The sequence below is a fragment of the Gracilinanus agilis genome, chromosome 3 (assembly GCF_016433145.1).
Source record: "Gracilinanus agilis isolate LMUSP501 chromosome 3, AgileGrace, whole genome shotgun sequence".
In the NCBI taxonomy this organism is placed as follows: Eukaryota; Metazoa; Chordata; class Mammalia; order Didelphimorphia; family Didelphidae; genus Gracilinanus; species Gracilinanus agilis.
Window position 1 is genome coordinate 206,993,409 of NC_058132.1, and position 27,285 is coordinate 207,020,693.

At 39.7% G+C, this 27,285-nt stretch overlaps 1 protein-coding gene across 1 annotated transcript in view; it reads left to right on the top strand.

The window, feature by feature from the left end:
* Nucleotides 1-27,285, top strand: part of GRIK4 (glutamate ionotropic receptor kainate type subunit 4) — a 315,433-nt gene that overhangs the window by 152,435 nt on the left and 135,713 nt on the right. Inside the window, exons 9-10 of the mRNA XM_044669645.1 lie at nt 20,994-21,101; nt 24,270-24,473. Of these exons, the coding sequence (XP_044525580.1) occupies nt 20,994-21,101; nt 24,270-24,473 (312 nt within the window). The remainder of the gene's footprint in view (nt 1-20,993; nt 21,102-24,269; nt 24,474-27,285) is intronic.

Below are 27,285 nucleotides of genomic sequence, written 5' to 3' on the forward strand. Positions count from 1 at the left end.
TGGGGAGTGACTTGATTTTTTGTGCAATTGATTTAGCTCCTTATATATTTGAGAAATTAGACCTTTGTCAAAGTTTTTTGTTATAAAGATTTTTTCCCAATTTGTTGCTTCCCTTCTAATTTTGGTAGCATTGGTTTTGTTTGTACAAAACCTTTTTAGTTTAATGTAATCAAAATTATTTATTTTAAATTTTGTAATTTTTTCCAACTCTTGTTTGGTTTTAAAATCTTTCCTTTCCCATAGATCTGAAAGTATATTATTCTGTGCTCACCTAATTTATTTATAGTTTCCTTCTCTATATTCAAGTCATTCACCCATTCTGAATTTATTTTGGTATAGGGTGTGAGATGTTGATCTAGACCCAATCTCTCCCATATTGTTTTCCAATTTTCCCAGCAGTTTTTGTGAAATAGTGGGGTTTTGTCCCAAAAGCTGAGCTCTTTGGGTTTATCATAGACTGTCTTGTTGAGGTAGCTTACCCCAAGTCTATTCCACTAATTGTCCCTTCTGTCTCTTCACCAGTCCCGTATTGTTTTGATGACTACTGCTTTATAGTACAATTTAATATCTGGTACTGCTAGGCCACCTTCCTTCATATTTTTTCATTATTTCCCTATATATTCTTGGTCTTTTGTTCTCCCAAATGAACTTTGTTATAGTTTTTTCTAATTCAGTAAAAAAGTTTTTTGGTAGTTTGATAGGTATAGCACTAAATAAGTAAATTAATTTGGGTATAATGGTCATTTTTATTGTGTTAGCCCATCCTACCCATGAGCACTCAATGTTTTTCCAATTGTTTAGATCTAGTTTTAATTGTGTGGAAAGGGTTTCATAGTTGTGTTCATATAATTCCTGTGTTTGTCTTGGCAGATAGATTCCCAAGCATTTTATATTGTCTAGGGCAGTGATGGCCAAACTACGGCCCACAAGTCAGATGCGGCCCCCTGAAATGTTCTATATGGCCATGAAACGTTATTCCTAATCTAATGAATAAAATGAGTAGGATACAATACAATGAAATTTCCAAAGAATTGCCTTAGAAACAGACTGACAGATGAGCATTTCCTTTCCTTTGGACCCCTCTTTAAAAAGTTTGCCCATCACTGGTCTAGGGTGATTTTAAATGGAATTTCTCTCACTAACTCTTACTACTGTGATGTGTTGGAAATATATAAAATTGCTGATGATTTATGTGCATTTATTTTGTATTCTGCAATTTTGCTAAAGTTGTTGATTATTTCCACTAGCTTTTTAGTTGATTCTCTAGGATTTTTTTTTAACCCTTGTACTTCGGTGTATTGTCTCATAGGTGGAAGAGTGGTAAGGGTGGGCAATGGGGGTCAAGTGACTTGCCCAGGGTCACACAGCTGGGAAGTGGCTGAGGCCGGGTTTGAACCTAGGACCTCCTGTCTCTAGGCCTGACTCTCACTCCACTGAGCTACCCAGCTGCCCCTCTAGGATTTTTTAAGTAGACCATTATATCATCTACAAAGAGTGATAGCTTGGTCTCCTCATTGCCTATTTTAATACTTCAATTTCTTTTTCTTCTCTAATTGCTACTGCTGGTGTTTCTAGTACAGTGTTAAATAATAGAGGTGATAATGGGCACCCTTGTTTCACTTCTGATCTTATTTGGTATGCTTCTAATTTATCCCCATTTCAAATGATGTTTGTTGATGGTTTTAGATATTTACCATTTATTATTTTTAGGAAAGGCCCTTCTATTTCTGTACTTTCTAGTATTTTCAGTAGGAATGGGTGTTGTATTTTGTTAAGGGCTTTTTCAGCATCTATTGAGATAATCATGTGATTTTTGTTGGTTTGCTTGTTGATGTGTTCAGTTATGTGAATTGTTTTCCTAATATTGAACCATCCTTGCATTCCTGGTATAAATCCCACCTGATCATAATGAATAACCCTTGTGATCACTTGCTGGAGTCTTTTTGCTAGTATTCTGTTTAAGATTTTTGTGTCTTTGTTCATTAAGGAGATTGGTCTGTAGTTTTCTTTCTCTGTTTTTGATCTACCTGGATTTGGTATCAGCACCATATTAGTGTCATAAAAGGAATTTAGTAGAACTCCTTCTTTTGTTTATTATGTCAAATAATTTGTATAGTATCGGGATTAGTTGTTCTTTGAATGTTTGATAGAATTCATTTGTGAATACATCTGGTCCTGGGATTTTTTCTTAGGGAGTTATTTGATGGTTTGTTCAATTTCTTTTTCTGAAATGGGATTATTTAAGTATTCTATTTCTTCTACTGTTAATCTAGGCAATTTATATTTTTGTAAATATTCATCCATATCACCTAGATTGCTATATTTATTGCCATATAATTGGGCAAAATAGTTTTTCATGATTGCCCTGATTTCCTTTTCATTAGAGGTGAGGTCTCCCTTTTCATCTTTAATACTGTTAACTTGGTTTTCCTCTTTCCTTATTTTTATTAGACTGACCAATACTTTGTCAATTTTATTTGTTTTTTCAAAGTACCAGCTTCTGGTGTTATTTATTAATTCAATAGTTCTTTTATTTTCAATTTTATTAATTTTCCTTAATTTTTATGATCTCTAATTTAGTTTTTAACTGGGGATTTTAATTTTTTTGTTTTCTAGGTTTTTTTTTATTTGCATGCCCAGTTCATTGATCTTTGCCCTCCCTAATTTGTTAATATATGTACTCAAGGATATATATGTATATTTCCCCATTAGTACTGCTTTGGCTGAATCCCACAGATCTTGGTAGGAGGTTTCATCATTGTCATTGTCTTCAATGAAATTATTCATTGTTTCTATGATTTGTTCTTTAACTAACTGATTTTGGAGAATCATATTTAATTTCCATTTAATTTTTGATTTGCCTATCAATGTACCCTTACTAATCATTATTTTTATTACATTATGATCTGAAAAGGTCACATTTATTATTTCTTCCCTTTTGCATTTGTTTGCCATGTTTCTATGTCCTAGTACATGGTCAATCTTTGTGAATGTACCATGTGCAGCTGAAAAGAAGGTGTATTCCTTTTTGTCCCTATTTATTTTTCCCTGCATATCTATTAACTCTAATTTTTCTAAGATTTCATTCACCTCTCTTATCTCTTTCTTATTATTTTTTGGTTTGATTTATCTAGATCTGATAGAGGAAGATTTAGGTCTCCTACTAGTATAGTTTTACTATCTATTTCCTCCTTGAGCTCTGCCAGTTTCTCCTTTAGAAATTTAGATGCTATACCATTTGGTGTATACATGTTGATTACTGCTATTTCTATATTGTTTATACTGCCCTTTATCAGCATGTAATTAACTTCCTTATCTCTTTTAACCAGATCTATTTTTATTTTGGCTTTGTCAGAAATCATGATTGCAACTCCCGCCTTCTTTTTCTCAGTTGAAGCCCAATAGATTTTACTCCAGCCTTTTATTTTTACTCTATTTATGTCTACCTGCTTCATGTGTGTTTATTATAGACAACATATAGTAGGATTTTGGTTTCTAATCCACTCTGCTATTTGCTTCTGTTTTATGGGCGAGTTCATCCCATTCACATTCAGAGTTATAATTATCAGCTGTGTATTCCCCAACATTCTGATATCCTCTCCTAGTTCTTCCTCTTCTTCTTATACTGTTTCATTTTAAACCAGTGGTTTGCTTTAAGCCAGTAACCCTTGTCCCCTCCCTTGATTTACTTCCCTTTCTACCCCCTCCCTTATTATTCCCCTCTTTTTTATTTTTAAGGACTAATGAATTCCCTCCCCCTTCTTCTCCCCTCCCTTTTTTGACCTCCCCACTCCCCTGCTCCCCTTGATTTATCCCTTCTGACTTTCTCAGTAGGGTTAGATAGAGTTTTAAATTTTAATTAAATTAGCTAGAATTTGATTTTAAATTTAAATATTGCTAGAGTTAGAGTAAAATTTCATGTTTCCTTCTATTTTTTCATTCTTTTGACTTTGCTTTATTAGTTCTTGCTGTCTTGCAAGATCATTAGCTTCTACTTGCCAAATTCTAGTCTTTAGAGATTGGTTTTCTGCTATAATCTTTTGGTTTTCCTTTTTGATTTGGTCTATCCTGTTTTTCATTATTTCCTGCTGTTTAATTTGGGTCTCCAATTTGCTTATCATTTCATTTGATTTTGGGGTATCCTTCTCCAATTGGGAGTTTCTGTATTTTCCACTTTTCTTGCCAAATCTCTTCCATCTTTCTCATGATCTCAGATTTGAACTCTTCAAGAGCTTGTGACCAATTTTCACTTTTTTGGGAAGGTTTAGATGTGTTTACTTGTTTGTCCTCCTCTGTTGTCTGCTCTGTTGTCTGGATTTTTTCTGTGTAAAAGTTATTGAGTGTTAATGTTTTTTTCTTGTTCTTTCTCTTGGTTATTTCTTGGGCCTTGCTTGCCATTATTATGCTGGTTTTTCCTTCTCAGTCAGAAGTCTGGGTGAGGTGGGCAAGCTCTCTGTGTATAGAGCTGTGGAGCAGTTTTTGCCTGAGGCTACTTTAGGAGTCACAATGCAGTGTCTCTCCTCTCAGCTCTATCCTCACTCCCAAGGTCTGAGCTCTTTAGGCTCCTGGGGTCTCAAGTCTAGCTGTTCTCAGAGTCAAGCCTCCTGATGGTCCCAGGCAGATACCAAGAACCCAGAAATTGCCCCTTGCTTGCTCCTTTGCCCAAGGCTCCTTTATGAGTCTCAGTGCACTGCTTCCATTTTCTCTTACCTCTCAGCTCTAGGTCTGTGCCCTAGGTCCTCACCCAAGGTCCACACTCAAGGTCTGCACTCAAAGTCTGTGTTCTTTAGCCTCTTAGGGTCTTAAGTCTTGCTGCTCTTGGTAGCAAGCCCCTGGTGGTCCCAGTTAAGTGCAAAGGACTTAGTGAATGCCCCACGCTTGCTCTAACTCTTGTGGCCTAGCTCTGGTATCATAGGTGGAGTGGGAGAGGGTTGATCAGCTCACATTTTATTGGGAGCTATTTCACCTCCTTAAAGTGTGGGAAATGCCCAAATCCCACATACCTTCAATGCTACGCTTTATTGTGGGATCCCTTCATTCATCTGGATTTAGTTTTTGTGTCCTTTTGAAGTATCATGTATGGGTTGGTTAGGAGAGTTAAGCACCCTGATTCTACTCTGCAGCCATCTTAATCCAGAAGTCTGGTTTGTTTATTATTTAAAACCTTTTCAAAGCACTTTCATGTCTATTATCCATCCCTACCCCCATCCCCTAAGCAAGGCAGACATCATTATCCTCAATTTTATAGATGGAGAAACTAGAAAAATAGCATGCCCAGATAGGGTAAATAGTTTGCTCAAGGTTACATTATAAATTAATGGCTAAGCTAGGACTGGGCCTGGGACCAAAATCTCCTGATTTCTCATCTTTCTGCCTTGCCATAAAGCCTCTGTTAGGGAGTCAAGGAGACTGTAATAACACTACTAATGACAATAACTCTTGTAGCTGCCCTAATTTAGAAAGTGCCTTCATACCCATTCCTTCATTAACTCTTCACAGCAATCTCATGATGGAAGTAGGACAGGCCTTGTTTATTCCCATTTTAAAAATGAGGAAATTGAGGTACAAGGAGATAAGTAGTTTGTAAGATGTAACCTATGGCTTGGTACATAGATATGGGACCTTTGCCTTTTCTGAATCTGACTTTGCCTTTTCCATCTCATTAGCCTATGTTTTCCATTGAAAAGAGACTTAAGTTTTCAATAGGCCATATATTTTCAGTGCCTTCGAACATATCCAATCTAATGAGACTGAACAGCTCCTAGAGGGTTGTTGTTATTGAGTTGTTTTTCAGTTGGGTCCAACTCTTCGTGATATTAATTGGGATTTTCTTGGCAAAGATAATAGAGTGGTTTGCCATTTCCTTTTGCAACTCATTTTACAGATGATGAAACTAAGGCAAAGAGAGTTAAGTGACTTGCCTAGGGTCACACAGCTAATAAGTGCTGAAGTCAGATTTGAATTCAGGAAGATGAGTCTTCTTAGGCTCAGCACTCTATCCACTGCAGCACTTAGCTGCTTCCCAGAAGATAGTGACTGGTTAATTGGAAGGCTTTGAGAATACTCAAGGTTATTGTTGGGGATCCAGCCATTCCACTAAATTTCTTATGATTTCAAGCTAGTGCCCTCCTAAGGGTTCCCTCATATCTTTTGAACCCCACAGGACTCAGAACTTAAAATGGCTCCTATCAGATCTGTCCTGATAGCCTAACATTTCCACAGCCCACCAAGAGTGTTAAGGCTGCTTGGTGGATCTGGGGCACTAACCTTAGTGCTTTTACCCTCCAGGTTCCACTATAGGTAGGGCGTACCCCTCTGGGGCCATCTTAAAATCTCTTTCCCATATTCAATCACAAGATTTCCTTGAGAATCTTTACTCAGAGACTCTTCCTCTTGTCCTCTTTGCCTCCTACCAACCATATACCCATCCCATCTTTTTTTTTTGTTAAACCTTTTCTTTATGTCTTTGAATTGATACTAAATATTGTTTTCAAGGCAGAATAAGGATAGGGCTAGACATTTGAGGGTAAGTGATTTGCCTAGGGACACACAACTAGAAGTATCTGAGACCACATTTGAACCCAGGACCTCCCATCTTCAGGCCCAGCTCTCAATCCACTGTGCTACCTAGCTGCCCCTATATCTACCCACCTAATGATGCTCATAGTCCTTACTTTGGGACACCTGCACTCCCAAATCATAAGTATTTTCAGCCCCTTGAGATTATTCCACCAAGATATGTTGAATTATGAAGACTCCCCCCACAGAATAGGTAGATGAGAAAAATTCATTCCAGGGGCCATTGTGGAGGCCTTAGAGGTTGATTAGACATCAGAGAAGCCAGGGTCATCCACTATATTCCAGCCCATCCCCAGTCATCCTGACTTTTGTCCTGCCACTGGTCTTTAAGAGAGAGAGGGAGACTGACAACTGTGCAACTCTGCCTCACAAAAATCCAATTCATGCATGAGTCAAGACATGACCGTGTGATGTTATTGGTCCTCTTTGAAAATGAAGGATGAACAGTGACCTTTTTAGTGATAAGTCAGTTAATTGTGGCCAACAGCTGTTACCTGTGTCCATGCATAGCCATCAGTCCACCCCACCACCAGAGCCAGCCTTAATGCTTAGAACCCATCGTACTAGCTAGTATCGTCTCCATCATGCCTTGCACCTAGACTGTGACTTTGACTGCCATGAAGGCTCCCTTGCCTTGCATTCAGTCATATTTGCATATATGGAAGAAAAACTACAATGTCTAGAGCAGTGCCTCTGAATACAAAGGACAAACTTCTATATGTACATAAAATATTAAATATCATAGAGCACTGTGCACATGCACACACACATACAGGGTTGTTAGAAAACCCCCAAGGGTTTTAAAAAATTAATCATTTTTTACCTATTTGAGAAAGAACAAAATGACAGATGGAATTGCAGAGGTTTGCCTTGGAAATCTTTTTCTCATTCTTTGGGAGGCAGCAATGAAAAGTGGAAAGAGACCAGGTCTCAGAAGACCTGGGTTCAAGTCTCATATCATTTATATATATATATATATATAAAACAGTGATGGACCAGTCACTTCTACTCTTTATACCTCAGATTTTTCATCTGTAGAATGGAGAGAATAATGCTTGAATTGGGCATCTCCTTGCATTGTTGTGAGGATAAGCTGAAATCATGGATGAAGCAGCATTTTGTAACTGTAAATTGTCATGTAAATGTGAAGAATTCAACTTAATCTTGTTATAGCTTCAAGGATCCTGGGATGGCACAAGGTGTGGTCTGGAAGAAGCTGTAGGTCTCCCCAACCCAAAGGCCCAGGCTTTTTTCCACCTGTCATCCCACCCCCATACTCTGGGACCCAAGGCACTGGCTCCCTTGCTGTTCCAGGAACAAGACACTCTCGATTCCAGGTGGTTTATCTGGCTGTCCACCAGACCTACCACACTCTCCCTCCTTATCTCTACCTCCTGGATTCCCCAACTTCCAGTACCAGCTGAAATCTTACCATCTGTAGTAAGTCTTTCACAATGCTTTCCAATTCTAATGACTTGCTTCTGTTTATTGTTTCCAATTTATTCAGTATCCATTTTTCTTTTTTTTAACCCTTACCTTCTGCCTTAGTAACTCTAAAATAGAAGAGCAGTGAAGGCTAGGCAATTGGGGTTAAGTGATTTGCCCAGGGTCACACAGCTAGGACGTATCTGAGGCCAGATTTGAACCCAGGATCTTCCATACCTAAGCCTGGCTCTCAATCCACTGTGCTACCTAGCTGCCTCTATGATTTCTTTATACATAATTGTTTCCATATTGTTTTCACCATTAGACTATGAGTTCATTGAGAGAGGGAATTTTCTTTTTCCTTTCCTTGTAAATCCTAGTGTCTGGCACGTAGCAGGTGCTTAACAAATGTACATTGCCTGAAAGGTATTTAGCCATCTTCAGTGGGCTTCTAATGCAGGTGCTAAGAACTTCTTAATCATTGTAGGGTTCTAGCTTAGAGGCAGGTAGGATTGTTTGAAAGAGTGAATAGGACTTCCTAGCTGTGTGACCCTGGGTAAGTCACTTAACCCTCGTTGCCTAGCCCTCATTGCTCTTTTGCCTTGGAAGCAATATGCAGTATTGATTACCACACAGAAGATAAAGGTTAAAAAAAAAGAGTGAATAGGTTTTTTTCCCAATGGTCTATAGTTGTCATTCAGTCATTTCAGTTGTGTCTGACTGACTATTCATGACCCTACTTGGTGTTTTCTTGGCAGAGATACTGGAGTGCTCTGCCATTTCATTCTCTAGCTCATTTAACAGATGAGGAAACTGAAGTAAACTGGGTTAAATGACTTGCCCAGGGTCACACAGCTAGTAAGTATATGAGGCAGATTTGAACTCATGAAGATGAATCTTCCTAACTCCAGACACAGCCCCCTATCCACTGTGCCATCTAACTTCTCCAATGGCCCATAGTACTACCTATAATCTTCACCTTTAAAAATCCTAGAATCCTAGAATATTGGAGCTTGGAAAGGACTTTGGAAGGAACGTCTAACTCCTTTGTGTAAAGGATGAGAAAACAGATCAAAAGAAGGGAAGAGGCTTGTCCAGGGTCACATAGGTATTCAATCAAAGAACTGGAACTCAAACCTAGGTCCAGGTTTGGATCTAGAACTGCCAGAGCAGCACTTTTCTTGCTATTTTATGCTTTCATGGGTGTTAACTCTTATCAATAGCCTGAGCCCTGGATGCTGTCCAGTGGTCTGGCCTCCTATGAAACAGCTCAGCCTGTTTTATGGACATTGTTCCATCTTCCCAAGCACCCTCTGACTCCCACTGGTACTTGCCCTTTCGCGAACCATTTTCAGCAAGTTTATCTCTCCTAGAATAGTGTGTGAACTCTGTTTATTTTGCCAGGCTCACCAGGGAGCCCTGCTGATTCCTTCCTCCTCCTCCATTGTTGCTGGGTTTGAATTAGCAGCAGTAACAGATGGGATAAGAGCTAGGAAAATGAGTAACTCTGAAGAATCTACTTTAAGATACTGTTCAATACTATGCTCAGCCACAACTCTGTGAAAATAGCAATTTCCCAAATGTCTCAGGGATTTCATGACAACTCTATATGATATAATATAGATGTGTACCATGTTAATTCCTTATGTACATATAGAACTTTACAAAGTATACAAAGGACTGAAAGCTGAAAGAGACCTCAGAGATCATGTAACCCAAAAGCCTTATTTTACAACTAGAGAAACTGAGGCTGGTGGGCAGTAAACTATCTCATCCATCACTTGATGTCAAATCAAGGACTCTTTCCAACACAACATGGTGCCATTTGCTATGGAAGTCTAATATCTATGCTCAAATTCTGGCTCTGATACTTATTATGTAACCATGAGAAACTTTATTTAAACTCTCTGAGCTTTCATTTCTTTGTAAAATGAAACCAGCAAGGGGCAGCTGGGTAGCTCAGTGGATTGAGAGCCAGGCCTAGAGATGGGAGGTCCTAGGTTCAAATCCGGCCTCAGACACTTCCCAGCTGAGTGACCCTGAGCAAGTCACTTGACCCCCATTGCCTACCCTTACCACTCTTCCACCTATAAGTCAATACACAGAAGTTAAGGGTTTAAAATAAAAAAAAAATGAAACCAGCACTATACGCACAAGCCATTTCAAGGGTTGTTGGGTTTTTTTCAAGTTGTTAGAAAAGGGTTTGTCAACTTTATACACTAAACAATTAGTTAAAGCCTCTGGACTACCTTCCCAACTTGGCATAGATGAATTAGGTCTGGGGGAGGTGGGAGGGAGAAGTCACTACTCTCAGAGGTTTTAAGGTACCCTACGGGCACTCCTGATACTAGAACTCATAAGGTCCTACCTGTGAGCTTCAATAGTCATCATATCTCTGGCTGGCCTTGTCAGAGACAGCTGGGTAGCACCATGGATAAAGTGCTGGCCCTGGAGTCAGGAATACCTGAGTTCAAATCCAGTCTAAGATACTTCTTAGTTGTGTGACCCTAAGCAAGTCACTTAACCTCTGATTGCCCGACAAAAGGATGCACTGGAGAAGGAAATGGCAAACCACTCTAGTATCCTTGCCAAGAAAACCCCATGGATAGCTACGTTCAATGGGATCACAAAGAGCCAAGACTAGATAGCTGAACAAAAAAGACACAATTAGCTCAAAGCAAAGGCATTTGCTAAAAAGGTATGGTGAGAATAGTAGTTACAACCATTTCCTAAATCAAGGGCATATAATGCATAGAGTTCCAGTTGGAAAAGTAGGCACAAACTTAGAATACACTGGCCATGCGACACATGGGAGCAAATGTGACTCAGGCAACTTTTGTCTCTGATATTGCAGGGTCTTAGATATGCTTTCTCTTTTCATGGTATTTTAATACTGTCTTGCCCCTTCACTACTCTAAGCCACGTAGGTAGGTTCTGAGCCCAGCTCAGCTGCCCCTAGAATCTACCCCTCTTTGCAGCTCAACTTGACTTACAGGGCTAGTTCTCTCTTGAATCCACAGTCAGCTCTCTTCTCTGCTGCCTGAAGTCACACTCCTTGAAGCTCCTTCCTGCCCCTGTCTGTGTATCTTACTGGGTGAGTAAATCTACTGCAAAATTCATGTCAAAGGGGCATTGGGAAAAAAATCTCCCATACCCCCAATCTGCTGTCTGGTCCAGGAGTAAGAGTGATACTCCACAAAGAACTTCTTCCAGGGATGGCAGGCTTAACTTCTTAAAGGACAAGTTCTATCTGGAAAAACACTTTCGTACTTTATAAAGGGATAAGAGGGTATTGCAAATTAATGAAAAATAATCGTATAAGCATTTATTATGTGCTAAATTCTAGGGATACAAGGAGAAAAAGTCAGATAGTCCTTGTTCTCATGGACTTCATAGACTAATTAGGGAAGAGTACATATATCAGAGAATTCAGCTTTTACAAGGTCTGTAGGTCCAAAAGATGACATCACTAGGAAGGTGGCAAGGCCCTGGAATCCTTAGGGTACATGGCAAATGAGATAGCAGTGTCTGGAAGCCTGGAGGGCATCATAGAAGAATGACAAGGTGTAAAGGATCTTAGTATACAGTGATTAGTCATATGGTAAGGAAGATTTGGTGGTCCTTCATCTCCTTGGAAGAATTATAATTAATGACACCCAACTCATGTAGGTGAACAGCCATGTCACTCTTTCTACCTGGCCAATCTAAATCCAGTGGGATCTGGGTATCTCAGAGGTCTGGGGAAGGACAGAAAGAAGAGAAAGGAGGAAATTACCACCATTGAGATGCTTTTCTTCCCTGATATTTGTCCCTTGCTTTCAGTAATTATATCAACTGATTTGGGAAAGGGAATAGGGGTAAAAAAACTGGTTAGAAATCAGCTTCCCTTTTCCACACATATCTATACTTTAAAATGTAGCATTTTTATTACTACTGCTACTATCATTCTGCTATTATTGTCATTTCTCTCTGTGGTAGAAAGGGCAGTTGTTACCTATATTTTAAAGCTGAAGCTCACAGTGGTTAAATGAAATGCCTGAGCTAGTTAGGGGCAAATCTAGGACCAGGACCCAAATCTAGTCCTCTCTTCATTTGAGTGCACTGCCTCCATTATTGATATAAGGCAATATTTATTTCATTTTTTCCCTGCATCTCTGGGAAATAAGCTTTCTATATAAGTAAATTTTGCAAATACCTAATATTTGGGCATTTGTAATTGGAAAATTAAGAAGTACTATAAAATGTAATATAAATATTATTATTATGTACCAGAGCTTTTTAAAAATTAACTATTTTGATGGAAAATTATTCCAAGATATATCACACAGTTCCTTCACTGCTCAAAGAACACAGATGCTGAGGTCATTATTTATTTTCCCAGGCTGCGATAGAGTCATAGATTGCCGAAGTAGGTAGAGTTATTTGCCCCTACTCCAAAAGGCCCCAGATTGCTGTGTTAAAAAAAAACCAACCATATTCTGGTTTTTCATTTTATTTATAGTTTTGTCTTTTCCTCCTCCTCCTTTGATCATGGTCTGTCAGTTATTATATCTCACTGCTGTCAGCATGCCTGCCGCTATCTAGTATACTATCCCCACTGTTTGTCCATTTCTAAGTTGCTGCTTCAAATTTTCTGTGGACCAGTAAACCCAACAAATAAGCTTGGCAGAACTATGTGTAAATTAAAGTGAATACACTGAGGAGAACTTGAGGGGCTTTGCTGTGAAAATGGAGTGTTAGTACATACAGATTGTGATATCTGTCTTGGTATTGATTGCTCAAAGGTAATTTTCATTTAACCTTAAGTTCTCAACTGTGATTTTTATAAGTGAAGTTGCCAAAGAAGTAACTTCTGTGTTTGTGAGGCATGATTTAGGAAACCCATTTGTGTGCATTCCCTGATAATGCTGAATCAATGAGCAATTACCATATGTCAGACATTCTTAGAATCAGAAGGGGATCGTTTTGTCCAACATCCCTCTAAGTCCATCTAACTCTGTGCCAGTGGTCCTCTGCCCTAGACTCAAACACTTCAGTGAGAGGGAGCTCACTACCTCTCAATGAGGTCCATTGAATAACAATCATAATAATTTTATGATACATATAAGACATACTATGAGACATAAGAATTTACTCACAATAACTTTATCAAATTATAAAGAGTGTTTTTCATCAAATTCATCAACTTCACCGATGAGGAGACTCAGACATTAAGTGATTTGCTTATGCACATACAGCTATAAGAATCAGAGAGAGGCAAGATTCAAATCCAAGTTACTTCATTCTGAACCTAGCATGGCATTCATTACAAAATGTAGTTAATTCAATTTAACAAACATTTATTAAGCACCTACTAGGAGCAGGNGAGAAAGGAAGAAAGGAAGGGGGAGAGGGAGAGAGAGAGAGAAATAGAGAAAAAAGAAGGAAAGAAAGGAAGGAAGGGAGGAAGGGAGGAAGGCAGAAAAGTAAAAGGAAAGAAGAAAAGAAGGAGGGAGGGAGGAAGAAAGCAAAGAAAGAAAGAAACATTTATTATTTACCAATCATTAGGTGTCAGACACTATGTTAAGTACTTCAAAAATATTATTTGATACTCAGGACAACCCTGGGAAGTAGGTACTATTAGTACCTTTATTTTACAGACAAGGAAATAGAAGCATTCAGAAGTGAAGTGACATTCTAAAGTGAAGCCACACAGCTAGAAAATGTCTGACACCGGATGTAAACTCAGGTCTTCCTGAGGGCAGGCCCAATGCTCCATCCACTGTACCTTAGCTTCCTTTAGCACCACCCCTAGACATCATTGGATATTAGGGCCAGAACAGATAAGGAAACTGAGGCCCAGAGAATAGAAGGGATGTGCCCAAGGTGACATGGCTAGTTTAGTGGCATAATTGGGATTTGAACTCTAGAGGTCTACCTTCTAGTTCTCTTTTCTTAACTCTGCCAAACTGTCTCCCCTGTGTACCTTTTGTGTTGTATTATCTTCTAGGCTCTCTAGGGATGGAACCTATACTTTTTCATATCAATGGTACAGAGTGCTCTGGACCTTCTTGGAGACTTATAGTCCTAGCAAATTGCCAGGACTCCTGAGAGGTTAAGTTACCTATGATGACGCACCTTGAAATATGCAACAGAAGCAGGATTTGTACCCAGAACCTTTTGGTTCTGAGGCTAGCTATTCAATGCAGATCCAGAGTCAGACACAAATTACCAGCACATGAGCCTTTAGGGACTTGGCAAAGAAACAGAGTTTATATCGATTGCATTTAAGTCCTAAATGGTCCCAACACTCTGGTGATCTCTTTTAGTTTGATAGAGAGGCAGAGAAAATGAGAGAAGATCTAATATGCTAGCTGTGTGTGGTAGGGGATCAGGTGAGAAGAGATTTGAGGGCAGGCAATAAAGATCTCAATAGAACTAAACACCACAGATTGCTCCCATCCATATCATCATCCACAAACTGAACCTCTCACTAATCACAGATAAGTGTGTAGCTGAGGATCTTTCTCCCACTCAGTCAGTCCTCTGCGTAGGGTGAATGGTCCTTTCTCTCCCAAATCTCCTGGTTCTTCCTCTGCCTAGACCTTGGCTTCTTGCTTCAGCTGCTTTTCAACAACTAGAATGGCGGGTAGTTGCAGACTGGGGATTAGTGGGAGAATCACATCATTGAGCCTAATTAGTGCATCAGTTTCTTTCAGGCTAACAAGAGGGGAGGGAGAGAAATTCATTTTCTGACTGTGGTTTGGGGGCACTAATTGGCCTCCCTGCCATGTGCCTAGGGGAAGATACATCACTCAGAGTACATTATGATCCTGCTCAGGCCCTGGTTTCAGTGATAAAACCTCCTTACACAGAGATGCAAGGAAAGAAAACAAAAGGTCAGTTTCACCTAGATTTGGGTCCCAGGTTGGGGGAAGTATGCAGTAAATGAGGAGTAGGGGAGGTGGGGAGAAAACAGGGGGCAATGAGTTGGTACTGTGTTGTTGGTCCAAGTGGTGACAGGCTGAAGGTTGTGAGAATAAAGAGTTTAGTCTTCAATCAATTCACCTGTCACTACTTACGTACCTGCATGGAGTGGTCCAGACAACATGCTGGATGAAATTTGAAAATGAAGAGATCACTTTAATCTGGGACAAGTAGTGAGGATGAAGGGGTATGAAGAAGGCTTCACTGGAGAAGTGAAACTGAGTAGAGCCTTATAAGAAGGAAGGGACATCAAGAAAGTCCAGATGCAAGGATGTGGCTATGGAATGGAAGCAGGATCCCTTCCAGAGATAGAGGATGTAGGGACCAAAGGCACAGAGAATTGGGAGCAAGATGAGAACATCAGTGAGTTTCTGGGAGGCCTTGAATGTCAGGATCAGGAATTTAAATTTAATTTGGTAGCCAAAGGGCTGCCACTAAAGGTTTTTTGGGGATATGATCAATATGATGCTTTTCAGAAGGTTACTTGGAGAGCAGTGGGAAGCATGGATAGGAGGTGATTAACTAGAGGGAGGAAAATTAATTAGGAGTACAATATAATCAAGCAGCCTGGTGACACAGTGGGCTTGGAATCAAACACATCTTCCTGAATTCAAATCTGGCATCAGATATTTACTAGCTATGTGATTCTGGGCAAGTCACTTAACTCTATTTGCCACCATTTTCTCATCTGTAAAATGGGCTGGAGAAGGAAATAGCAAACCACTTCAATATCTTTGTCAAGAGATATTGTCACAAAGAACAACCGAAACAATAATAGCAAAATAATCTAGAGATAAGAGATGAGAACCACAAAGTAACTGAAGGGCATGGCTCTTCTTGCCCTGAGCACAAAAATACCTAAGCCCAACCCCACTGCTAATTATATCACTCTTAGACACTGCTCAGCCTCAGGACTTTACTGAAGTCTAGTCTCCTCATTTTAGAGATTTAGAGAGAATCTTGCAGTCATTAGATTATGAGCTCTGTGATGTCAATTAGTGTTTTTGCCTTTCTTTGTAACTTCAGCACTTAGCACAGTACATGGCACAGCGCTTATTGACCTGAGACAGTTTTCTGCAGGGCCACGTGAAAAATCAGAACTAGAAAGATCAATATTCCCAGATAACTCTTAGATGTCTGAGAATCAAGTCATAACCTTCCTCCTCCAGTTGGCCCAGGCTGGCTAAATGGATTGTGGCTCACTCTAACCCCAAGTAGCAATCACTCACCTTTCTTACTTTATCTGTCTGAAAGAGAGATGAGGAAAGAAAAATACAGCAATAGAGTTTAGCCTGGCTGGCCCTTTGATCAAGAGCATCAGGTCCCAGGGGAAAGGAGCCAAGTCTCTTTTGTCTTTTTTTGTTACCCAGGTGACCAGTAAGTATGAAAAAATGGGATGTGCAGACCTCAAAATTAAACCACTTTCTGTTTCCATACCCATGGTCTTCAAGGAGCCTTATATACTTTACACAGCCAGAAATTTTTATCCTCGAAGCAACCCTGAATTGCAGGCAGAGGCAAATTAGCTCATTTTTCTAGGCTGTATCCAGCCTAACAAAGGATGAGTATTGCCATCTGGAAAGGAACAGTGAGAGGTAAGGAGGTTGAGCCTGGGATGGATCTGGGCATACTGATACTAAATAAATAACATATAATTATAGATAATCTGCTAATTGACAGGGATATTTTTAAAACACAACTCAAGTTTTACCTAGTATAATACTGAAGCAGCATAATTGGGCATGGAGGGATGGAAGTACTTCTTCCCATTTTGTAGGTATGGAAACTGAGGGCCAGAGGGGGAAAGTAATTGCATCCTTGGCCACACAATGGCTCATAGATATCCTAAAGTTAGAAAAGACCTAAGAGGTCATCTAGTTTACTTGAGGCATGCACCCTGCTATGACACTTCTGACACATGGACATCCAACCTATGATCAAACAATCCCCAATAAACCATGTGCATCCTTCCTTCATGTGCATCTTTTCTTCTCACTGCAAATTCAGTATATCCCTAGACATAGCACTTCAGCCTGGGTGTCCTGGAAGCTGGAAGCTGGGAACTGAATATTCTGGGACTAATGAAGATCCCAGAGGCAGCCTGGCCTCTTAGCCAAGTTCAAGTTCTGACTCCGATACATAACATCGCTGAGAGTCTCTAGGATTCGAAATTACAACCAACTTGCCAATCTTGCATGGGTGAAGGGAATTTCAATATCAGGCACTTTCTACACTGATTAAATCACAGATTTTGATTTTTTTAAGACTATCCAACTGCCTGGAAATATATTTTAGCATGCTCAGAATGTTTGGATGAGAATCACCCCCTAAAGAGAGACCCTTGGGTGCCTGGCAACTAAGGGGCTGTCTTTCTTGCTCTTCTAAAAGAATATGTACACTGTGAAAATTTATTATATGTAATTGGTTAAATGTACCAATCAAATATAGATCTCCTAAAATAAATAAAATAAAAGAATTTGTGCAAGGAAGTTACACTGTGGAGAAAATTAAAAGAATATCCATGTCCCTTTGCCCTGAGAGTAGGCGTTCTGTCTCTTTTTGTAACCTCAGTGCTTAGCACAGTACTTGGCACTTAATAGATGTTTAATAAATCTTTATTGAATTCCCAACTGTGTGACCCTGGGCAAGTCACTTAACCCCTAATGCCTAGCCCTTACCACTCTTCTGCCTTGGAATCAACACATAGTATTGACTCTAAGGTGGAAGGTAAGGGTTTAAAAAACTCTTTATTTTTTTATTGATTGATTGATTGAGCCCCATCTCCAGCTGTACCTACATTAATGTGGCAAGGTCCCTTAGTTTAAATAGATATAATACTGGGATCTGGACCAAACCAAATATATCAATATGTTTAGATACCTATATGGATACAAATAGAGATGTAGCAGTAAGGTTAATTATATGCTCAAGTCTTATGCGATGGCTCAGTTCAGATGAAGAGGAGGACTTTGCCTAATGGGAGGTAGAATCGAGGAGATTCAAATGAATAGAGGGAAAGACCAGAACTTCATTCCAAGTTGCCAGTGAGGTGGGGTGTGGGAAGCAGCACTGACTCCCTACAGCAGTCCTTTGCAACACTTCTCTACCCCCAGAAAATCCTACTCATCTCTGAGGGCACCCCTTTCCCCCTCTGCCATTCCCTGTTTCTGCTGCCTCCTCTGCCTCACTCCTCTTTCTGGAATTTGATGTATTGGCCATACAAAAGAGCCTGGGGATGGACTCAGGTGAATGTGCTCTCCTTTCTCTCTCAGTATGACTGCCCCTGACCTAGTCACATTATTTTCTATGTGCCCACCCCTTAATCCCCCAGACGAATCTTCCTCAGGTACTACTCTCCTGATTACTACTCTGCCAAATGAACAGGAAAGAGATTCCATAACTGGGTCACTTGGGGATGCACAAGAGGGAACAAAAGTCATTAAAAACATAATGTTAACAGCAGGGCCACTCTAAGCAATAGCAAACACCAACAACTTGGCGACCCCGGGCTGGGGGTTATTCATGCTGAAAATGGCTTGATCCCTTTCTTTCCTGGGTTGTATATATATATATATATATCTCCTGAAAATTCCCACTACTATCCAGGGAAAACTTAATAACCTCAGCCTTAATAACATAACCCTGAGCATCAATGACATGTAGAACAAGGCTAGGATTTGGGGAGGCAGGGACTCATCTCATTTTAAAATGGGGTGGGAAGACATTGTGGGCTCTGAAGCTTAGAGAAGAAGGACTCTGCTCGAAGTCATACTAGGAAGCTACCTGGAAAAAAAGATTCAGGAGCCCCCTGGATCTGTCCTCAGCATTATTCTGTTAAACATTTTTATCAATGGCTTAGTCAGTGTCACAGATAGTATGCCTGTCAAATTTGTAGATGATACAAAAAAAATGCAAAGAATGGTGAGATGCTGGATGACAGCATCAGTATCCAAAAAGATCTTGACAGGCTAGAATGATGGGCTGAATCTAATAAGATGAAATTTAATAGAGCTACATGTAAGGTCTTATGCTTGAGTTAAAAAAAAATCAGCTTTACAGAGATGCAGAGATGTAGCTAGCTAACACTTCTGTGAAAAAGAACTGGGGAGAATTGGGGGGTGGGGTGAACCACAACCTCAATATGTGTCAACAGCATGACATGGAATGGGAAAAAAAGTTGGCAACATAGATGGCATAGTACAGTGATTCCCAAAGTGGGTGCTACTGCCCCCTGGTGGGTGCTGCAGCGATCCAGGGGAGAAGTGATGGCCACACTTTTTTTGTATTACATTCTATTCTGAGTTCAACAAATAGTTTCATAAGTTCCAGGGAGCACTAAGGAATATTTTTTCTGGAAAGGGGGCGGTAGGCCAAAAAAGTTTGGGAACCATTGGCATAGTAGAAAGAGAGTTGGCCTCAAAGTCAGGAGCTGAGTTCAGATGCTGCCTCTGATAAATGCTGGCCAAGTGACCCAGGAAGTAAATCATTTAACCTCTCTCGGTTCTCTAGGCAGCTTTTGAAGACCCCTAAGCTGCAGAGCAGAGACTGATCCATATTGGTTGAGAAGGTAATCTTACCTGGCATTCTCTTATATCAGTGAAATCCCAGGTCTGGTTTCTGTCTCCACCATATGATCTTTAGACCGCATTAACAGAAATGTAGTGTCCAGGCCAATGGAATATTTAATAATCTTGCTCAATTCTTCCCTGGTCTGGCCACAGCTAGGTCATGTTAAATTCTGGATGGCCCATTTTAGGAGTGACATTGAGGAACTGCAGCAAATCCAGAGAAAGAGAAGACTTAAAACCATGCCCTAAGAGGATAGCTCAAAGAAATTAAGCATGTTAAGTCTGAAAAAGAGGAAAATTGGGAATGAGGAAGGGTAGGAAGGGATGAAATATCTGTCTCCAAGAATTTAAAGGCTCCCATGTTGAAGAAGGATTCCTCATTTTTTTTCCTGCTTGGCTCCTGAAATAAGGAATAACAACAATGGATTGAAATTATAGAGGCAGACTTTGGCTCAACATGAAGGGAAGTGTACTATTAATTAATGCTGCTTCAACCTGGACATCGATAGAAGTCTTCAAGCTGGGGTGAACGACCACTTGTCAAGCATGTTCTAGAAAAACATATTGTTCTGCTGTGGGTTGGAATAAATGGTCTCTGAGGTTTGGTTCAACATTTAAATGATTCTATGATTTCTGCCCTTTAGTCCAGAAGCCTCATCTCCCATTCTAGTGTATTTTTTGGTTTAGTTTTGCTTTGTTTTTTGGTGGCAAAATGAAAGCCAGAAGGTGACCTACCAGCTCTTTGAAGTGTAATTTCATGAGAAAAGGCAACCAGCTGTTCTCTATCTTTGATGAGGACAGAATGAGAGGAAATAGGTTAAGTCCATTACATGAAGAGTTTAGGTATGACATCAAAAAGGACTTCCTGACATGATTCATTGATTCATTTAGATGCAACTGAAGTAGACTGTGGAGTGGCCTTCCTGGAGATGTTAAAGCGAATAGATAATGATAGTCACATTCACATACAGAAAGATTAACTAAACAAGTTCTTACAGTTTCTTCAAGTCCTATAATGCTATTACCAGGTTTCTCCTGCCCTTTTATATAAAAGAACCTGACAGAAGCACTTTCCATGTCTCTTTCTCGATTTTCTTTTCCCCCAAAGTTCCCCTGTCCTTTCTCCTTTATCCTCACATGCTTGCAGATCCCCCATATCTTTCCCCCAAATTTCCTCCCTTTTCTTGACCCCGATCTTTTGTTCATTTTCCTTATTTTAATTCAGGTCCATGTCCCTTACCTTTCTAACCGTGAATTGAATTCACTTCCACCCTAACCCAGAGAAATGACGATTCAATTGCCTTCTAGGCCCAGAAACCTGGGCCTCTATTCATCTCCTGGCTCCAATGCCCTAAAACACATTCACAGTTCTCTAGGTTCCCCTAGATCACCTACTCCTTGGGGAAAAAAATCACCCCCAATGTCTTCCCAGTCCTCTCCTGTTGATCTCCTCAGATTGGTCAGTGGCATGTGTCCGAGGGTCTCAGCATGGACAACCGTCTCTCCTCTTCCAACATCTCCGACAGCCTCTTCAACACCACCCTGGTCGTCACCACCATCCTGGTAAGCCAGGCCTCAGCCTCCATCTTTCCTTTCTCCATATCCTCGGTTCCCTAGAAGGTTATCTCCCTCCAGTGTGAGCCAGTCACAGAATTCCTGGTGAACAGCCAATCCTAGTCTAATTATAGCACTGAGGCCAATTGATGACAGTGTAATTAAAGTCAAGTTCCTGTTTCATTTGGAAATATTATTGATGAATTCCAAGGCATCTGGAGAAGAAGGCTAGAGTAGGGAGGTAGTGCCAGTGACAAATGCCTCTGCAAGTAGGGCATCTAGAATGCCCCAGACAGCTGCTTGCTATAAAGAAAATGTAGACTTGTGGCACAATGGGCTGTCCAGATGAGTAGGGGTCCAATCTTCCTAGGCAGCTCTCCTTCTATGTCTTTAGACATTCTGCCCAGTATGATGCCCCTGTTGCATAGGGGCAGGAAAGGCATCCACAGGGGATAAGTGAATATATGGTAGTAAATTTGTCCTGTTAGTGCTTTTCTGCTTTAGGGGTTGAACAGAAGTTCAATAGGCACACTGCCCCATGAATTGATATAAAGGGTGCATGCCTAGCCTGAGTTGAGGAGCCATTTCACCACATTCTTGGGAGCCACAGGATTTCTAATGCATCTCAAATGCAGATAGAAGTATTAACCAGGTTGTCTTAGTGATTACCTAACAAAGAAGGGGAAAGTTATGGAGAGATCAGATATCTAGGGAAGAAACTTTATCTTTGATATTTAGATTGTTCTCCATATGTCCCTCAGATGTGAGTCATTATTCTTTCATTCATTTATTCAGTAAATATTTCTTAAGCAGCTACTATGTGCCCAATCTAGTGCTAAGCACTGTAGGTAATGCCAAAACCCTCTAGGAATTTATGGGAATATAAAGCCTATGTGCAGGAAATACAGTGCTAGAACACTGCTAGTCTCTTTACCCCTGAAAAGATGCTGGTGACTCCAATCCTCCCCGATGATTAAGCAATGTTTGACCATTCTGGGAGTGTCCCTGTGTCTCCCTATAGCAACAAGACTTAAATGGGACCAGTCATAGGTACAGTATGCGTATTTTACAATGGAGAGTAGGGGTGTGAATAGGAGGGAATTCCTGGCTCTCAAAGCTCTGAAGGAGATAATATACATCTTTAGAATACTGCAAAAAAATTGGGAATGGAGGGCAGTGCTGCCATTCAGACCAGAGAGGCCTCAATACTTTCAGAGCACTAAGGAAGATTAACATTAGCATTCAGATACTAACTGAGTTCATAGACACCATAAATCACAAATGTATATTATAGCTTTTGAACTGGAAGGAAACTCAGAGATCTTCTAGTTCAATCCTCTTATTTTACAGATGAGGAGCAAGATTACTTCATCTGTTGTTGTCATCTCTAGGAACTAGTATAGTGCCTGGCACATGGGATGTGTTTAATAAATGCTTGTTAATTGATTAATTGCTCAAGGTCATGCCATATAGCAGGATCCCAAGTCATCTGACTCCTAATCTACAATTCCCTCCACTCATCTTTTAATAACTTTTAGCTATTTAAATATTTAATTATATGCTTAAATATGTAATATCAGACTATATTTTCCCTAAAATTCAGTACACATCTGAGGAGGGTCCCTGGCTTGAACTGTCAGTTAGTGTGTGCTCAGGGAAAGCAAATTTATTGATTGATTTCAGACAAGCAAAATAGCATCAGGGAGGGAAATCTGCTGGAGGCAAAAAATAAACATACCATATCCCAACGTCAAATAATAATGGCCTTTAGCTTAGATGATGTTTGGGATGATTCCTGAACATAACTAATAAAGGTTTGGTGAGGGAATGAATGAAAAAGCATGAATAATGGAGGGTTTATCATAAATCTAGTGAGGACTCATAGATTTTTCCAAAGAACAATGTTGTAAGTTATTCCTAATGCTATCAAAGTTGTGGTTTTCTTCCCCTTACACTCCACTATCACTATACTTCCTCTACCATAGACATACTTATACCAGCTATGTGTTAAATACATTTACTTTGAAAATAAAAGAAAACAAAATTAATCGAGAACAGAATTTTGATAGAATTTCATGACACATGCTGAGATTCATTTTTTAATTCAATTCAACAAGCATTCATTAAGCATTATATTCAGGACATAGCACTTCAGAATTGTCAAACACATAGCATGAGATTCAGAACCATCTAAAATGCTGACAAACAAGACTAAAATGTAATTGAGAAATATTTAATAAAATAAATAAAAATACAATAAAACATAGATAATGTTAATATGTGGTTTTCTAAGTCAATATGCAACCTTCAGGGATACATATGTGCCATTTAGTCATTCCATTTCTTTTTTGAATTTGATGCCAATGTACTGCTGTACATTCTGCTCTGGAACACAGAGACAAAAATGTAGACAATACCTGACTTCAATTAGCTAACATTCTACTCAAACAACTGGATCCTATCTCTGAGTAATGCCAAACCAGAGGCTTGGAATCCTACCCCAGGTTTGTTTGTTTTTTTTTTTTTCTGAGCTTTATATTCAACCCTTTGAAAAGGATTAACTAAACACCTACTGTGTCCAGCACTGTGCTAGGTATGGTGTAAGATATATGAGTAGTATGGCTCAGTCTCTGCCCTAAAGGAATTTATAGACTTGTTGAGGAGATAAGATTTGCCTACAGTCCAACTGGGGAGAGACAGAACTAGTACTCTTAAGATGGGGGACTAGAGGGGCAGCCCATGTGGAGATGATTTAAAAATGCTCCGGGGCTTTAGACAAGGGAGAGACTAATCAGAGAAGGTTTCATGGAGGAGGTAGGAGATCAACTTGGCCTTGAAGGATTGACAAGGTTTAGACAGATGGAAGGAATAAACAAGGAAGGGCATTTTAAGTGGATGGAAAAGGTGGAATAAAGGCCTAGAGGTAGAAATTATCAGGACACATGGGAAACAAGGAGGGACTGGCTCATTCCCACAAATTTAGCCCATGTCATCATTCAAAGCCTCCATCTCTAAAATCTCCCATTTCGAGCTTCCCCTCTCTGACCACATTCCTTAAATTCCTCCCCAATTCCTCTTCCCAACCATCTACATCTGCTCTTCTTGAGCCTTGCCAAGTATGTACTAATGAGATGCCAGGGCTAAGACGAGAATGACAGCTGCCTAGTTTCGCTGCAGGAGAACCCGTACTTAATGCTGAAGGGGAACCACCAAGAGATGGAAGGCAATGACCGCTATGAAGGCTTCTGCGTGGACATGCTTAAGGAACTCTCGGAGATTCTACGCTTCAACTATAAGATTCGCCTGGTTGGGGATGGAGTATATGGTGTGCCTGAGGCCAACGGCACTTGGACAGGAATGGTCGGGGAGCTGATTGCTCGGGTAAGAAAGGGACTGTGGGTTGGCTCAGGCCCAGCTCAAGAAGGTGATGTAAAAGGGGGGAAATAGAGTTTACATTCATAATCAGCCCATGCTACTTGTCATAATCAATAATAATCAATTGGAAATGTTTTGTTGATGCTTTTGTATTAGGTTTTTTTATTATATCACTGTTATTTTCCCATAAATACTTCTTCCACAAATCCTCCTTTGTAACAAAGAAAAATCATTAAGCAAGACAAACCAACTCATTAACCATGTCTGAACACATCCCACAGCTGTAGTTCAAGTCTTCTCTAACAAGAGGAGGAAAATGTGATTCATCATCTATCCCCTGGAACCAAGATGAGTCATCGTGTTAGTCTGAATTCTCATATCTTTCAATATTTTCCTTTAAATTATTGTAGACTTTGCTCTCTTTTCTTGGTTTTTCTCTTTGCTCTGCATCAGTTTATTCAAGTCTCTCCAAATTTCTCTGAAGTCCACTTAAGTTATTATTTCTTGTGAGCCATTAGTATTCCATTATATCCATCTATTGCAGTTTGTTCAGTCATTTCTTGATCAGTACATAGATATTGTTATCATTTCTTAGCTCATAGAAAGTCTGCATATTTTGACATATATGGAACCTTTCATTATCTTTGACATCTTTGGACTTTAAAAATTAGTTAATGTAATGATAATTACTATAATGAATAATAAGTAATACATTACTAATAAATTTTTATGGACTTTTAGTTATCCAGAATATTCTGAAGTCAGTAGGGCCTTAATAAATACTTCTTAATCCAAGAAATATTGGAAAAATTTTGGATAGTCCAAGCTCATTGCTTTTCCAACTGAAAGTCTATTTTCCTGATCATCAATATAGCCCAGAAGTTGGGAAGATATAGTAAAAATTAGATGAACTCAAATTGGGCTAGTTTGCTATTTATGAGAACCTCTTAAGCAAGACATGGTAACTAGTGAAAAAAATGAAGCTTGAGAATTTTATATCAACTGAATAAGGCATATTTATTTTGTTGCTCATCATATTATTTTTCTGTCTCTACTATCTTTATATAACTGAGATGCCCAAGGGCAAGAAGTGTGGACAGACACCTGGATGGTTTTATAGATCTTAAGGAGTAATGTGAGATGGGATTAAAAATCCAGTGTGCCATAGATGGCGGGACAGAGGGAATATAGAAAAGGAAGTGGGACTCAAGGGAAATCTAAGTTTTCTTGGCACAGGCACAAGGTTAAATAGTCTTTAAAAGGTTTTCAGAGAAAAAAAAAAAAGGTCTTTCTGCCAAAAGAAAATAACTAACCTGGGATGAGATTAAAATCATAGACTTGAAACTTTTGAAGAGAGTTCATAGAATTTACCAGTTGTAGAGCTGAAAGGGAGAGCTTTTAGTAGCCATCTAGTATACCTCCTCATTTTATGCAGGAGGTGGAGAGGAGAAACTGAGACCCAAATAGGTAAAGGGATTTGTTAGTGAGTGTCAGAACTGGATCTAGAACACAAGTCTCCTAGCTCCCAAACTTTGTTGTTGTTACTTAGTTGTGTTAGACATGTCCAACTCTTCCTGACTCTACTTGAGGTTTTCATGGAAAAGATACTGGAATGGCTTGCCATTTCTTTCTCCAATTCAATTGATAGATGAGAAAACTGAGACAAAAAGGATTAAGTGACTTATCCAGGGTCACAGAGCTAGTAAGTATCTGAGGACAGATTTGAACTCAGGTGTTCCTGACTCCAGGCCCCAAGCTCTGTCCACTGTGCCACTTAGCTGCCTAAACTAGTACTCTTATATTATGATCAAGCTCGTCAGTTTTTGCATGTATTTAGATATATGTTTATCTTAAGTTTAAGATAAAAGACAGTAACTCATTAGAGAGAACACAAGTGTAGGAATCAAGATTTCCAGGTTCTCTCACACACTGAATGACAAAATTATATTATAAGTCTCTTCCTCTCTCTGGGCCTTAATTTTCCCACTTTCCCAATGGAGAAATAGGGCAGCATAATGCAGGGAACTGGGTATTTATCTAGGGAGTCAGAAAGAAGACTTGAGTTAAAAACTCACCTCAGAAAATTACTGCCCACATGCCCACAAGTCATTTACCTTTTCTTAAGCTCAGTTTCATCATTTGTAAAACAGATAGTAATAATTTGCATGTGCAGCTATGTGGCACAGTAAATAGAGTACCAGGCCTAGAATCAGGAAGATTCATCTCTACAAGTTCAAATTTGGCCTCCGACACTTACTAGCTGTGTAATCCTGGGCAAGTCACTTAACCTGGTTTGCCTCAGTTGCCACAACTGTAAAATGATCTGGAGAAGGAAATGGTAAACAACATCGGTATATTTGCCAATATATCCTCAAAGAGGGCCATGGAAGAGTCAGACACAACTGAAACAATCAAACAACAACAAAAACACTTGCCTCATAGAATTGTATTAAGGATCAAATGATATGATATATGCCTAATGCTTTGCAAACCTCAAAGCAAGATGGAAGTGTCAATATCACTAATAATCATGATAATCAATATTATCGTTATTGTCATTGATGATGATGTTGCTATTGTTATCCCCAACCTTTTCCCATGAACTCACAGGAGGAAGTAGGTTAATGTTGAAAGCAATGATGAGATACAATTTGTGCTCTGCCTTGGAGAAGAGTGGAATGTGAATCTAATAAAACATCCTTATTTGCAGAATATTTGTAGCAATGTGGTACTGCCCATGGAGAGAGAGGAGGGGGGTGAGAGACAGAGACAGAGAGAGGGGGGTGGGAGGGAGAGAGAGAGAGAGAGAGAGAGAGAG